At 33.1% G+C, this 11,225-nt stretch overlaps 1 protein-coding gene across 1 annotated transcript; it reads right to left on the bottom strand.

The window, feature by feature from the left end:
- Window positions 1-3,101: 3,101 nt before the first annotated feature.
- Window positions 3,102-5,790, bottom strand: LOC139426989 (uncharacterized). The gene is made up of 2 exons (XM_087154463.1): window positions 5,786-5,790; window positions 3,102-4,206 (listed from the first exon to the last, which is right to left on the bottom strand). The coding sequence occupies exons 1-2, from the start codon at window positions 5,788-5,790 to the stop codon at window positions 3,102-3,104; spliced, it is 1,110 nt and encodes a 369-aa protein (XP_087010589.1).
- Between the last annotated feature and the right edge of the window lie 5,435 nt (window positions 5,791-11,225).

Below are 11,225 nucleotides of genomic sequence, written 5' to 3'. Positions count from 1 at the left end.
CCATATGCTCATGTTCAGGGTATTTATCCAAATATGCATAAAACATTTGTGTACGATTGCACGTACATTGGAAGTATTTATAATTTGCATATACACATACATACATTCGACATGCATATATTGTACAGTTGTACATACATACATTCGATATACATAGCATATGTACATGCATACATACAGTTGACATGCATATATTGTACAGATGTATATACATATAGTATGCAGATGTACATTTATATAATGTAGTGTACATCTAACTTTCTTATAATGTACATATATTGTACACATGTGCATGCATATATTGGACATAAATCTTTCGTACAAATTTTACAAGAGTACATACATTTTATCCCAATATATGCAATATGTACATTGTATACATGTCCATTGTATACATGTACAATACACGCATGTTCCATGTATGCATATGTTACATATGCACTATATATGCACGTACAATGTGTGAATGTACGCACATACATTACATGTATACATATGTACATACATTGTACGTACGTATATATACAATATATGTATATCCAATGAATGTACTTACTTATGTACAAAACATTTATGTCTAAATATATGTACAATGCAATAAATAAAATGTATGTAAGTTAAGTGATAACGACTCAAGAAAGTTAAATGACAAAATTAAACGATATTTAAATTTAGTTTTCAGCTTTAATTGTTCTATATCATTTTAAAATTGTTTGAATAAAAAATAATTTCCAGGTATTTTTATAAAATGTTTGACACTACAATTCATTTTTAATAACGTAATACATAGTTCATAGAAATTTTTAGATGGCAAAAAAACAGTTAATTTTATATGTGGAAATATTATTTAGGAAATTAAAATAAGATTATCGTTTGCTTTCCAAAAAATATGAGATGGAGTTTTATATGTCTTAGAATAAATTTTAAAACGAACTTTAATAACTTTACTTATATAATTTTTTTTTTAATAAATGCACAACGTATGTGCACATTGTAATTACATATATTTAAATGCAAGCATGTATTTATACATTACATGCAATTACGTAAATGTATACGTTGTATGTACAGACGTACATTGTGCATATAACAATTTTTTGTACATCCATACATTATACGTGCATATGTATTAACAAAGTATATAAACTCATGTTTGTAAAAATTGCAACACCATGAAAGACTTACGCGAGTGAGCTGAAATTTTCAGGAAATGCAAAGTAGAGCATGATATGCAAATGATTAGTATTTCAGACCCCTAGCGCATGCGTATGCTGAGCAGCGCCCTCACAACGGTGGATGGATCCGAATAAATAGCCAAGCGAGTATGGTTATCGGTGGTTATCTGCTAGTGGTAAACGTTAGCTTAGTCATTACTTATGCCTATTCGACGAAAGAGAGCGAGATTTCAACAACTTATGGACTTTAAACGGGCGAGAATCATCGGCCTTCGTTAAGCTGGATTATCTTATCGTGCAGTAGCCGCTCGTGTGCAGCGTAACAGCAGCACAGTGATGCATGTTTGAAAGCAGTGGGTGGACGAGTGTCGGACAACTCGGAAATGCGGGAGTGGACCCCGAAATGTCACGTCAGCTCGCGATGATAGACACCTGTTCGGCGTTGCGCTAACGGACCGTACGGCTCCCTCTAGACTACTGGCAGCACGGTGGTCAGTAGCTACAGGTGTTTCATGGTGTGTTTTATCAATTCGTAGACGTCTGCTGCAGCGTGGACTGCGCGCAAGGACTCCTTTATACATTTGCCCCCTCACGCTAAACCTTCGCAGCCTGCGGCTGCAATGGGCCAACCAGCATAGGGACTGACTTGCTGGTTGGCAGCGCGTCGTGTTTTCTGACGAATCTCGCTTCAATTTGTGGTACCATGATGGCCGCATTCGTGTCAGACGCCATACCGGTGAACGCCATCTTCCGGAGTGTGTTATCGAACGCAACAGTGGACAAACACCCGGAGTTATGGTCTGGGGTAGCATAGCATATCATGGACGATCTCAATTGCTACGAATTGTGGGTAATCTGAACAGCAACCGGTACATCAGTGAAGTTCTACAGCCCCAAACTGTTCCTTTCCTTCAAGCCTTGCCAGGTGCTGTATTTCAACAGAACAATGCCCGCCCTCATATTGCCAGGACTGTTCAATCCTTCCTTGTATCGCGACAGGTACAACTTCTTCCCTGGTCAGCGTATTCCCCGGATATGTCGCCGATTGAACATGTGTGGGATTTCGTTGGTCGGCGTCTCGCTCGTAATCCTCGTCCTGTTGCTTCTACAGACGAACTTTGGGTACGCATACAAACAGTATGAAATTCTCTTCCTCAGACATTCAAAGTTTGCTTGACTCCATGCCACGTCGTGTAGCAGCACTTATTGCGGAGCGTGGTGGTTACACAAAATACTGATTTCGATCTCTTGTTATTGTTTGTTTGCTTTGAAAGTTTAATCATTTACTTGTACCACTACCACTCAACTGTGTATTAAATTTCATTCAATTATGACGATTCCTTCATGGTGTTTCAATTTTCACAAACAGGAGTTCTGTTATATAGGTATATAAGTTGTGTGTACAAACCAAATATCTATGTATATGTAAATGTACATGCATGCATTTTATTTGCGCAACTATGTACATATAGTGTACCCTTAAACAGCATTCTTAAATTTTATTCGATCTCTAATATTAGAAGATAGGATTCAGAAGTCTAGCATTTTCTAGCACTGCAGTATTATATTGTATCTTTCTAATGTTAGATGATTTCATTTTGCTACCTGGGATGTTGTTGTTGCTTATCCTCATAGATCTGACATTAGTCAGATCAACTCCAAAATGTTTTTGACAGCCAGAAAGTCGATGACAAGAAGGGGATCGGAAATTAAGTCCGCCCTGGACAGTCCGACACATATATGTCCGACAAGTATATGTTTCTGTGAGGTTGGTTGAATACAGCATTTTTTACAAGTCGGGTAAATTTTTGTGGCACGTTCGAATGTTACACATTTTAAGTGATCAGTTGAGAATCTGGCCAAGGCAATCTGGGAGCTTCGATCGCAACTGATTCCCAGAAGGGTACCAGGAGATGTTGTGGTGTATCATTGGTGCGTAGGTGGAGTTCGACAGATTGATTTTTGTCTATATTTTTCATTTGAGTCAAGTTCCTGATAAGTAAGTGATGACCCGGTGAGCATATCTTCCTCACTGCCCTCTTTGGCCAATCTATCTGCTATCTCGTTGCCACCAATATTAACATGTGATGGAATCCATTGGAGATGTATGTCATGGGGTTGAGAAATCTTTCTCATCTTGAGCAGGATAGATATACTAGTTTCATCGCTTGCAGAGGACCAACTACTACGATGTTGCAGCGCACTGCGGCTGTCCGATAAAATCCAGAGTTCTCCATAATCACTGTCGTAGGGTAGGATAGCGTCAAGCCCCTCCTTAATCGCTATTAACTCGCTCCTGAAGACAGAGCAAGAGTCTGGATTGCGCTGCTTTGTTGATTTTTCAAGATGTTGGGTCCTAATATATATATATATACCGCTGCCAGTACGATCTTTTGTACGACTACCATCGGTATAAACCTGCATTGCATCGCTAGGTATGCAACTGATAATTTCCAGAGCCAGCTGTCTAAGATGGTCTTCGGTGTAAGTTTGCTTGTTTGCAGTGGAATTCAGATCAAAATGGAAAAAAAATCTTGGCAGTTCATCTGAGGGATCAAAACAAGATCTTAAGGATTGAGGTTCAACCTCACGAGAGACCAGGCTTTGAGATTCCGCCAGGCCAAACGGGGTGAGTTTCTTAAGCCTTTGGTTATTGTGCCAAGTGTGTAGATATAAGGAAGTACGATGATTACGGCCGTAGCTGTATAAATTATAGTATTTTACTAAGTTAGCTCTTCTTCTAATGCGCAAAGGTTGTAAGTTTGTCTCGTACAGTGCCATATCAGATGGGCAGCTATTTCTGAGTCCTGAAATGATTCGAGTGGCACTCAGTTGTACCCTTTCTAGTTTCTGAAGAATTGTTTCAGATGCGCAGGAATAGATCGGATAACCATATTCCAGAATAGGTCTTATAAATGAAATATATGTTGTTCTGAGAGAATTTGCATCGACACCCCAATCTCTGCCAGCTAGATATTTGAGAATGTTATGGCGCTTACGGGCCTTTGAAACCAAATGGTCAATATGCCTGCTGCAGTTAAATTCAGGATCAATCAATAAATGTTATATGCCGTAATTTTCAAGCTCGAAGTCATTTTTAGATTTGTTTCTTGCATTGCTATGATTTGGATGCCATGTGCATTTGCAATATCTAAAATTTGTTCAAGTTTAACTCTAGTAGCTGTAGTTGAGAGGCCATTTATGTTGCACTGAAGTATTTTCAGGTTTTTTTTTTGATTATGTGGAGACTGTCGACCACTTTTCGTACGGAGCCCTCTGCCTAAACCCCGAACGCGTCCCTGTTTAATCTGCGCGACGGACGATGCAGCATTAATCTTATCTGTCAACAAAGTCATATGGAGGGGGTAATGTGCAGCTTCAATTGAGACGAAGTCAGAAGCACCCTTGAACATGTGCAAGGGTAGAAGTCTGTCTTTGCTTCTTCGCCTGTAGATCTTAGCTGAGCATGATGGAAAGGCCTTCACGCCTCGGGTGGCCCTACCAGGAGAATACTCTCCTGACGTACTTTGCCCGTTCCACCCTCTCACCGACTTTGAGGCGACCTACAGGACTTGAGGGGGCAACCTGGGATGGCACGTAGGAATTAACACAAATATGATTTACAACAAAAGAAGTCAACATGGAAGAAAGTCCCTTCTCAGAGAAAGTTTAATAAAGAAAATTATGGTTGAAACATGACAAAAATGTGCTCTAGTAAAGAGTGTGTCTACCCCTAACTGCATTGCATTTGCATTAGTGGTATCAACATTTCATGTTGCCAATTAAGTCATTGGAAACCAAAGTTGAATGCAAATACTACACGGAGAATAATGTCATGTAACGACCCTGGAGGAGGGCTCAAAGCAACAATTTGTCTTCTAAGGTAGGTCCAAACATTCTTCATTGGATTAGGACCCAAAGAACTGATTTGCCAATCTATTCAGAGTATAGCTACACAATCCAGATAATCCATGACAAAATGAGGTCTGCGTGATCACATATTGCCATCCATTAGAATATAATCAGAACCAACTAAAAGAAGCAACATAGCTCGAAGAACACATCTATATACTCATACCAATAACAGTATGTCTTTCATAAGACATGGAGGATTGTGCCATCATTTAACATAACTTTCCCAGGCCATCAAACTTTTGCTTTGTTAGTGATTGATTTCTTGGACAATGGAGGGAAGACAAAGGATGTCTCCATATGAAAGTTGCAACCAAAGATATGCTACCTGCACTCCAGTGTTTCATAAATAAGCAATTGTAGAAACAAAAGTTGGCTAGTTTGGGAAGTTTCCATATTGGACGGTTGCACACCTCCTTGTCTTTGAAAGAGGAACTGCTACTGGTTTAAGTATAGAGGCATGTTTGCCTTTTTAAGTATTGAGTTGGTTTTGCTTTCATTTTAATCGACAAAAACTCACAGCCACATAGACTTCATGCTGAAAATTTTCTGGAATGTTAAGATACTGACTGTGTGGATTGGCTTACCAAATCTTCAAGACCTGAATCAGATAGAGAATGTTTGGGACTATCTTGGCAGGCAAGTTACTGCTTTGAGATCTCCTTTATGGTTGTTACATGAGCTTGATTAAAAATTACCCCATATCTGATCTCTGCCTCCCGTTTTGGTATCTAAAAATTTAATTCACAGAATGGGAAGTCGATGCCTGTAATGCATTGCAGTTAATGTCTGACACTTCCTTACTAAAATTGATTTTTATAATGTTTCCACAACAATTTTCCACATAAAACTGTTGACTGTTTTTTCTAAAAAGGAGTGTTTCTATCAAATGTGCTTTTGTGTTGTAACACATGTTTCTGTTTGAATTAACGTAAATTCCTATGTTGCACATAATAAAGAACTTTTAAAACCAAACTTCGTCCTTGTTCCTGAGTTCATTTCTTTTTAAATTAGACACAGAAAACCATTTGTACCTTAATTTTTGGAGGCCAGTGTAAGTTCAGAAATCATTCTGTAAAATACATATGAAACACTGTAACATTTTATTACTTGGAAACACACATTAATTACAAATGTATTTACATAACAATTTCTTATTGAGAATATATACATTTTATCTAAAGGATAGAACTATTAGTTCAAATGGTGTAGAATAAAATGGTATAAGAAGGTGAATCTGTCACACATGGAATTATACATTGGACAAAAATAACACAGGAAAATAACATTACAGTACTCGACAAAACAGCACAGTTGCTAGAAAAAAGCTTAAAGTTAACAGTGGAAAAAATTAAATAAAGGTAACATATAACTTCTAATTATTTTAATGATAAAATTGGGAAAGATAAATTATGCTTTATATCAAAATCTTAAAATTTTTTATTAAAAGCTAAAAACTAAAGGAAAACTAAACTATTAATAATGTGTGTTTAGGATTTGAAGATTTTTTTTATCTATAAAAATTTATCCAAATTAATTGAAGGGCTTAAAACTATAAATATAATAAAAACTATTCATAAACTAAAATTATACATGGATTCAACTGTATGAATTTTACTTGGGTAATAATTTCATACTTATTTAAAATTATCATATTATCATGCCTGGTAGAGGGCTAAAGAAAAAATTAGGATAACACTTTTCTAAAAATTTGAGACATTTTTCCAATACATATATCTGACTACTTTTAGAAAAAAGGCAAATGACAACTGAAAAAAGCAGAACTTGCTCTAATAAGCATATTAATAAAAACTTTTATCACAAAAAACAATAAAATATACCATTTTTAATTTTAAAATTACTTTTTTTTAGAACTGAATGTTTTAGTAGTTTCCAGAATAATTTTCATTTACAGAGCACTAAACAACAACATTATACTTTAAAATCAATAAATAGAAAATTTTTAAAATGCTGTTACATTAAAATAATAACAGTATCAATTAATTCTTAGTCCCTCATACCAAAATTTAATGAAAATTTTTAATTGAGTTTAAGACTTCATTAATCAAATAATTTTAACAGGGATACAATAATGAAAATTCAGTAAATGTGATATTTAACATTTTTAACAAAAATTATTTGGATGATGATCCCACAATTCCCCATTTAAAATTCCTATGATGTGTTTACAGTATTGTTAATTGGAGTCGATGAATCAATAATTGTGAAACTTGAACTCAATCCTACAAGAATTGTTAATGCATTTGCTGAAAATAATAAATAAGCCTTTTGTCCTCGAATTCATCACCATAGAAATTTGATATTGTTAAATTTTTCATCAAGTTTCTATTTCATGAAACGACTAAATTTTTAAAAAGTTTCAAAAAATGAATCATGCAGGTCAGGCCATACGCCTGAAACATGCGTATAACTGGAGGATAGTCCCTTAATTTTGAACTATCAAATTTTGCGATTTTTAAAGTCATCATTAATTAAAATAAAAAGATATATCAAAAATCCAAACTGATTACTTTAAGATGTTAACTTGTATTCCTAGAAAATGGAATGTTTTGAAAACGCACACAATTAGGTACAAAAATTAGAAATATCAACACAAAAAGCTTTAAGACAGGACAAATAAGGATAAAATATTTTTCATCAGGAAAAACAGGCTTTGTTGACAATGTAAAGACTTTGTGATTGAAAAAAGAAAAAAACACTCCTTAGAATCTTTAAAAACAAAAATATATTGGGGTGCACTATTAAACACTTGCAACCTAATCACAATATATATAAATAGGGGCTTTTATCAGAGGTGCCTACAAAGGGTTATAAAGGGGGCTAAGTCATCATTGATATTCTTAGGGAGGGGGATACTTTTTTTTTAAAGATTTTATACAATTTTGTATAGTTTTAAATCTATAAATTTGGTTTAAGAAATATTTTTGAATATTTTATGGATATTTTTTAACATTTGGGAGGGGGGATAGTTTTTAAAATCTCTTTTGGGAGGTATAGAAATAAGTAGGAAAAGTGCTTTTACAACTGGAGGTTTAATATGAGGGTATGGAAATTTTTTGAGTAGTTGGTTAGAATTCAAAATATTTCTGGTATATTATATATATGGTGTATTATATAGATATATGTGCATGTGTGGTTAGCAATTAATGGTTGTTAATTATTAAACATTGATGATGTAACTAAATTTTATTTTAAAATTGCGGAAAGGAACTGTTTGCACATTTTTACTTTTAGTTATTTCTTCTTCATACTCTTATATGAGCTACCAATCTAATACCAATAATTACATTTAACTTATTGTGAAATGATATTAAAATAATACTTTTTAAGCAAGCGCAATTAAAAGAATAATTTAAAAAACTGTGAATCATAATGAAATATTCTTAACTTTTCATAAGATTAACACTTCAAGAGAGATCAAGCTAATTGATTTATAATATATGATAGCACAGAACATTAAAGAGATAATTAAAAAAATCATTACTTTCTGCATACTTGAATTATTCCTTGAATATAAATTGACTTTTTTAAAACTATCTTGTTAAATTTGAATAAATTATTAATAACATTAAACTTGGGCTCAACTCCCTAAATCAAATTAGTTGTTAAATTGATATATTTTTAGAAAACAACAAATCAACAGTATCTGTCAATTTTTCATTGCGATCCTAAGGAAGTTTTTTTCAGTGATTCATTATTATAATGTTAATTTTGTCTTCTGAAAATAAAGTGTTACTAAATACTTATATCAGTGAATCTAATTGAGTTAAATCAAATATAACTAAAAAATTGCTGTTTAAATCAAAAAATTTATATGTATTTTTGCTGTCTGAGGAAATGGGGAACAGATTTTTCAAATTTGAGGGGGGGATGTCACCATCAGGCTTGAGGAGAGGAAGGCACCCCTAGCTTTTATTAAGATACTGCCTAACTTATTATTTCTTCAAAATTAAATGAACAATTTAAAAAAGATAAACAAGTACTTTGATTAATCAGCAATCCCTATACCTTGGAATTTAAAAATAATCTATATTGAACATGTGGAACTAAGTAAAAACAAATGCAAATGAATATATATACTCAATGAATAGATAGATATATGTATTATTGACTAAAAGTTTGAAAACTTAGAAAATATACATGTAAAAATTGCTGTAAGACAAATTTGAACAATTCATGATAACATAGACCTGTAAAATATACTAAGCAACATAATTTTTTAAGTACAGAACATAACTTATTAAATTTAAAATAATTATAATTTTAAATTTTATTTTTACTTTAATATTCAATGAGTAAATATTAAATTAATATAAGATGAACACGAAATTCTATTTCCATTTAGATGTAATAACTTTTCAATGTATAGTGAACTCCAAACTTTTTTCTAGCACTGTAGTAGACTTCCTCATTTAATGAAGAATTATTTAACAACTTAAAGCAGCTGTATAAAAAAATGCTTCTAATAAGACATTTGGCTAACACTTAAAAAGGTCAGTAAAATATTAGTTATTACTATATTTTTTTAAAGATATGATTTCAAATGATTTTACAACCATTGAAAGCCACTTGGAAGAACACTTAAATTATTGTTTCTGCTAAAAGGCTTCTAACTCCATGACAGAAGGATTAACAAAACACATAAAAATAGTTTTTAAAGGTAGCTTCTATATACTAGTTACAAAATATTTATGATATTGTTTTAAACTTATTAATATCCTACAACAATAATTGAGGGGTTGAGCAGATGAAAAAAGGGTGTAACCGTAAGGAAAGTTACAGAAAAATGATTTTTAAATACTGATTAACCAATACAAAGTTTTTTTCAGGCATTAATGTCATGGTTAATCAACTTTCTACCATAATGCTGGCTATAGATGTTTTAACACTAGAACAGCCGGATTTTGGACTTAACTAACTGCCTAAACTAAAACTGCCACATGGGGTCAATTTGACCCTCATAAGAAATTGATGAAATTTCAAAGTAAATGTTTTTTTTAAAGATGAATTTTGTTGAAATTACATTATGTAAGAGTTTTTACAGAATCAAAGTTTTTTTATTAACGTAATGACAATATTACATTATAATGTAATATTGTATTACATATTATTCTTTCACAAAAGCACAAAAAAAATTTATCTGAAAATTTTACAGAGGCAAAAGCCAGTAATTCCAATGCGCCTGGAGTTTAGGTGTAGTTTCATAATTAAAGCACTATACTTTTCCTAGGTCGTAGTTCATTTGTCCGTTTTTCAACTTACACAAAAAATAGCCATTCAAATAACAAATATTTTTGAACTTTACATCAGTTGAAATCAAAGTTAAATGGCTTGAACATCATATAATAAATTTCATTATCATTTACATAATAATAACTGCTCCCCAAAAACACCATCTTATAAAAGATTATAATAAATATAGCTGCTTATAATCACCATGTACATGGTTTCTTTCAAATGCAATATCGAAATTATAATTCAATAGGAACGAAATAGCTTAGTAAACTAAGCTACTTTGGTAATCGAGTCTAAGATACAATATAGTTTTAGGAAAACTATTGTGCGCATAAGTACAGCGTGAGAAGGGGCACACTTTTTGTTTTTAGAAAACAGTTCATTTATTTTATGTTTTATACATACAAATATATATAAACATGCCTACATATAAAAATGAATATGCATATATACATAACACTTAAAAAAAGTTAAGTTTTCTAAAAATAAAAAGCGTGCCCCTCTCACACTACGCCTATGATTGCACATGACATTTTTTAACACGGTGGACCAATTTCTGTTCTACAATTCATCTTCATAATATTTGCAGTTCTACAAAACCAAAAACAGACATAAAACCTCAAAAATGAATGCCTTTCTTATAGGGGTCAAAATAACCCCTATGGCTGTTTAAGGCAGCGTTTTCCAAACTGGAAGGCGCGGACTAGTCTAAAGGGAGCCGCAAAAATTAGTCACAGTGAACAGTTTCCCAAATTACTGCTAAAGTTTACTATATAAAAATGAGAGAATAAATGAAAAAATACCATCGTGCTTTATCGCGCATAGTTCAACTAAACATTTCGTAACTTAGCATCCATATACCTAGACGTCCTAGACCCCGGC

Source organism: Parasteatoda tepidariorum, chromosome 11 (assembly GCF_982258835.1).
Source record: "Parasteatoda tepidariorum strain Cologne lab strain chromosome 11, Ptep-v5.0, whole genome shotgun sequence".
Taxonomy (NCBI): domain Eukaryota; kingdom Metazoa; phylum Arthropoda; class Arachnida; order Araneae; family Theridiidae; genus Parasteatoda; species Parasteatoda tepidariorum.
This window is presented reverse-complemented; position numbering and strand designations above follow the sequence as displayed.